General features: G+C 42.0%; 1 protein-coding gene across 1 annotated transcript in view; it reads left to right on the top strand.

Moving 5' to 3' along the window:
- The first annotated feature begins 2,582 nt into the window (after positions 1-2,582).
- Positions 2,583-5,000, top strand: part of LOC137991567 (craniofacial development protein 2-like) — a 4,288-nt gene continuing 1,870 nt past the window's right edge. Inside the window, exon 1 of the mRNA XM_068836638.1 lies at positions 2,583-2,858. Within this exon, the coding sequence (XP_068692739.1) occupies positions 2,583-2,858 (276 nt within the window). The remainder of the gene's footprint in view (positions 2,859-5,000) is intronic.

Here is a 5,000-nt window from a genome sequence, read left to right as displayed (position 1 = left end):
GGAATAACAATAACCATAATAAACTAGGAGTTACTAATTAATAGCAAATGAAGTGCTGCGAAGTGAGTCATCAAATTATAATACTAATAATGATGATAATATCCCACTCTGAAGGGAAATTTCCAGTTGTCAATAAAAGCCGATTTTTTTTGTCCAACACTGAAAGATTACTTGATATGGAGTGATTGAATTTTTTAGCTTCAAGGAAAGACAAGAGTGCAACAAAAAAGGCAATGAGTTAAAGAACACAACTGATTGTTTTATTACATTAATGACATAAAATACTATCAATACAGAGGTGAAAGTTTTTTTGCCACAGTGGAACGGGATGCTTAAATAGTAAGGAATTGATTCCGTGAAAATTGACTGAGGCTATGAGCATTTGTAACAGGTAATTTTATATTGAAATATACATTCCTTTTTGCAAAATGAGTATTGAATTTTGGACCATAAAAAACTTCTGAGTAATTCATTGAGATGCATTGTCTTCCCCTAGGAATATAAATAAATCATTCGTGACCTTGATGAATACTTCCAGTGATTGATAAAATTCCGTTTCACATGATAACCAAGATGAAAAAAGAAACAGACTTAACTCAACAGAAGCGAACGAGTCCGAAGAGCAGCAACATGACACCAACATGTAGGCAATCATGTGAGCTGAGCACGCACATATCCGCAACTATTGCCACTGATCCGACAGACTGCATATACTCAAAATCATCCGTAACGAAAAGAATTTGGCTGAAAATCGAGTTCTTTGTGGCATTCAAAAAGCGCCCAGGTCCCACACGGTCTGTTGAAAATAGTGTTGCTCGCAGCAATAATTAGCAGAATTTTGGAGATGAAAAAATACAAGTAATCTGATTGGTTGAGTGGTTTCCTATAGAAATAATAATATGATTTCATATTCACCGCACTAGCTGGTGAATATAAAGCAAAACAAAATGGCAGGGCTCCTGCAGGCACTCATGACCTTTACAACAATAAATAAACTGTGTCAATTATCAATTCTCTATTGTTTAGCTCTGAAGTTATACTCATTTTGCCTTTGGCAAATAAGTGTTAAATATAATTAAAGTTCCAGTGTATTGCAAGTTTTTTATTTATTTATGATAGCGACAAAACTTATTTATTTATTCCGTCAAGAGAAAGACAATTTAAACAAGACTTACAGAAAATTCATAATGTATATAGTCATATACTTGACAATATATGGAAATGGCGGAAGTGGCCCATCAGGCCGGAGCTTATCCCGATTTCCATGGCATGAAGCGACTGGGAGTATTTCTACTCCCCCCTGGATGAGATGCCATTCCATCGCAGGGTTACCCCCAGCATTTCGCCGGTACCCATTTATACACCCGGGTGGAGAGAGGCAGCGTGAGAGTAAAGTGTCTTGCCCAAAAACACAACACAATGTTCCCGGCCAGGACCCGAAACCGGACCATTCGCTCCGGAGTCGAGCACACTAACCATGAGGCCACCGCGCCTCCCACTTGAAGGAGTGTAAAGTAAGAGAAAAATGTCTCTTCTGTGAGCGAGTCATCGGCAAGAACACGAAACAGATCCTGGAGTGTTCAGGATGCTCACAGCAGGTTCACTGGAAATGCGCGGGATCGACCAAACAAATATACGCTAAATCAGGAAGCTGGAACTGCTGGAGTTGCTGCTAGCCATTTAAATTCTCGGTTTCGTTCGTTGAACAAACTAATATTGACGAAGTTGATCTCAATACTACTGGCACTTATGTAAATCTTGATTCAACAACCGAAGGAAATTACGCAATTCGACCCACCTCACACGAGGAGTTTGAACCCGTAGGGACAGCAAACGTACAAGGAACGATGCTGTGTCACCTCAACATCAACAGCATACAGAACAAATTTGAAGTATTGATTGGCATTATTAAAACCTTGAAAGCTCGCATCATATTTATAAGTGAACCAAAGAGCGATTCCAGTTATCCAAATGATCAATTTAGCCTCCTGGTTACTCGTTGTTACCAGGTGCTGGTGGCATCTTAGCTCTTATCTCTACTGCGATCCCTTGTAGGGGACTAAAGCCTGATCGTCACTACCAATGTTTAGAGCCAATCGTGTTGTTGAAGTGCACATTAGCAGGATAAACATGATAATAGTTGGCCCTTATTAGTTGGCTCCCATTATTGGGAGCATACCAGCAATTGCTCGAGGAAGAACTGAACTACATTTGTAATTGGGTGTCAATTCAAAGAGACGCAATGACCGTGATTGGTGACCTTAACCTAGACAGGCGAAGACCTCAGACAAAAGGGGGTAAATTACTTTTGGATCTTGAACTGCTGCAGGGCTTCGAATGCCTCATAAAACAGCCAACTAGATTGGGCAGAAAAGAAAAAAAAAACAACAGCCACGCATATCGGTGTACTGCTAACCAATAGACCAGGCCTGTTCATTGGAGGCGGAACTTTTGACCCAGCCCTGAGTAACCATACCCTCATCTATGGTACAATAAAAGAAAAAGTGAGAAAATACTTGCGAAAAGCTATCCACTTTAGGAGTTATGAGACTTTCGATCCGGTGAAATACGAAAATCTCCTAATGACGGCAGCCTGGCACGTAGGAAGTAGACGACCAGGTGTATTATTGGAATACAATCGTGCGAGACATTGTGGACGAGGGCTTCCTCGTGAAGAAGAAGAAGAAGAAGAAGAAGAAGAAGAAGAAGAAGAAGAAGAAGAAGAAGAAGAAGCAAGGGACAAAGACATACCCCATATGACAACCGGGTGGAAAAATATAATCCGTGCAAAGAGAAAAGCTTTTACGAAGTATCTACACGATAAACTCAACAAAACTGGGAAGAGAAACTGGAATTTCGTAATGAAGCAGTTAGACAAAGAAGAATCGCTATAAGGCAATACTGAAAGAAAAAGACTGACGAGCTTAAAGAAAACCCCAGAATTTTTTTCCACACATTCAAACCGTTTCTTGGTTCTCGCAAAGTGGTCAAGGGATCAGACATCAACTTAAAAATTGATGGTGAGATCATTAGTAACCAAGAGAATGTTGCGGCATTATTAGCAGATCACTTTGCAACGATAGCGGATGATATCGGAGATGTCAATGTAAGGAACTCCACAGAGAGCGACCTAAACAACCATCTAAGAGTTCTGCAAATAAAAATGGCAAAATTTTCAGAACCAATGATCGAGTCCAATCCAGTAAACGAAGCACAAGTCAGAAGAGCACTAGAGTCACTTCAGAACCCATGATCGAGTCCAATCCAGTAAACGAAGCACAAGTCAGAAGAGCACTAGAGTCGCTTAATACGCGGAAATCAACTGAGTGTGACAATGTGCCATCTAGGGTAGATGCGGCAAAGCTCGCTCTACCATTCGTGAATCGTTACAACTCGTGTATTACTAATTGTCAATGGCTAAGCTACTGGAAAAAGGGTGAGTGGACGCCCGTCTTCAAGAAAGAAGATCCCCAGAATAGTGGCAACTATAGACCAATAACTGTCCTCAGAGTGGTCAGTAAAGAACTTGAGAAACTCCTTAGCGATCAGATCACAACGCAATTTGACAGTCGCTTACATCCCGGAATCACGGACTATCGTATTCGCCACAGTTGTGAAATAACACTGATATCACTTATTGAAGCATGGAAATCATCACGGGATAACCGACAACTGTGAAGATCTTGTCCACCGATTTGAGTAAGGCTGTTGACTCTCTGCATCCTCTCCTTATGATCAGCAAACTAAGAGCGTATCGATTTCAAGATGTAACTACTCGACCTAATTCGATCCTACTTGCGCGACCGACTGAACCGAGTTAAACTAAGGGCGCTCTCCATTTGTAAGAACTGGCCGGCCCGAAAGAACTGGTTCTCATCGGTGTAAATGGAAAGGTCAAGGCCGGCCCGCACGATTACTCACGCAATCCTTGCGTGGAATACACGCAAGAGCCGATGTAAACAACATAGCGGATGTTGAGACGAGAGTTTGTAACATTCCTCCGACATTTTTTCTCGACTTTCTTTCGCCGGAGGAGGAGGATACTCTTTTCGTGAACGATGCAGAAGACGCAGTTTTGTTATTTTCAATCAGTTGTATTTTTTCTCGGTATGAATTAGCAAGAATTGCGCAGTATTTTGAAGTCACGGTTCCTCGCTATCATTGCGATGGCTACAGGAGCCATTTCCGGATGTCATCCTCGACATTTGAACTACTTGCTCAATTGTTAGCACCAAGTGAGCATATTCCGAAGGAAAATGCATTTGGACGGCGGCCCATTGAAGCAAGAAAACAGATAGCTCTGACCGTATGGGCCCTTGCGAACCAAGAGTCCTGCCGTCAAATAGCTGATCGTTTCGACGTTACGATGTCAATTGTGTCGCGGTGCATTGGCAGGGTTAAGAGCTCTGCAACTTTATCCCAAGCGACTTTCTTTCGTACTTTGCCTTTTTCAAAGAGGCCGGCTTTCTCCCTCCCTTTAAAAAATTTTAGTTTGTGCTCTTTGTTGTCCACGTCACAAGTTTTTCCACGTTCTCTAGTCCTGCAATGAAATAAAACTTGTTTATGAATACCTTCACAAGGCACTTCAGAAAAAGGAATCTTCCTTTCAACCAAAACAATGCACAAAATATATTTATAATACTCACCAAAAGTCTGCGATGAACTTGCTGCCATTTTTTAACGCGTACAAATTTTCCCGCGTTCCGCGCAGAACTGAGGGAACTGAGCGGCCCTACTCAATGAGTTTGGCCAGTTTGGCGAGAACCAGTTCTGCCAGTTCTCAGAACTCGCGCGTTCCATTCACGGACGGACTAGTCCGACTGGCCAGTTCTTACAAATGGAAAGTGCCCTAAGAGCTATTAGAAGCGAATGGAAGCGGACTGAGAGGGGTTGTCCTCAGGGATCCGCCCTCGGTCCGTTGCTCTGGAACATCTTCCAAAACGACCTGACATACATAATTAACTCACATCTCTCTATATACGCGGATGACCATCAACTGT

This window comes from Montipora foliosa, chromosome 2, assembly GCF_036669935.1.
Source record: "Montipora foliosa isolate CH-2021 chromosome 2, ASM3666993v2, whole genome shotgun sequence".
Classification (NCBI taxonomy): Eukaryota; Metazoa; Cnidaria; class Anthozoa; order Scleractinia; family Acroporidae; genus Montipora; species Montipora foliosa.
Note: the sequence above shows the minus strand (reverse complement) of the source record. Positions and strands in the feature narration are given on the sequence as shown.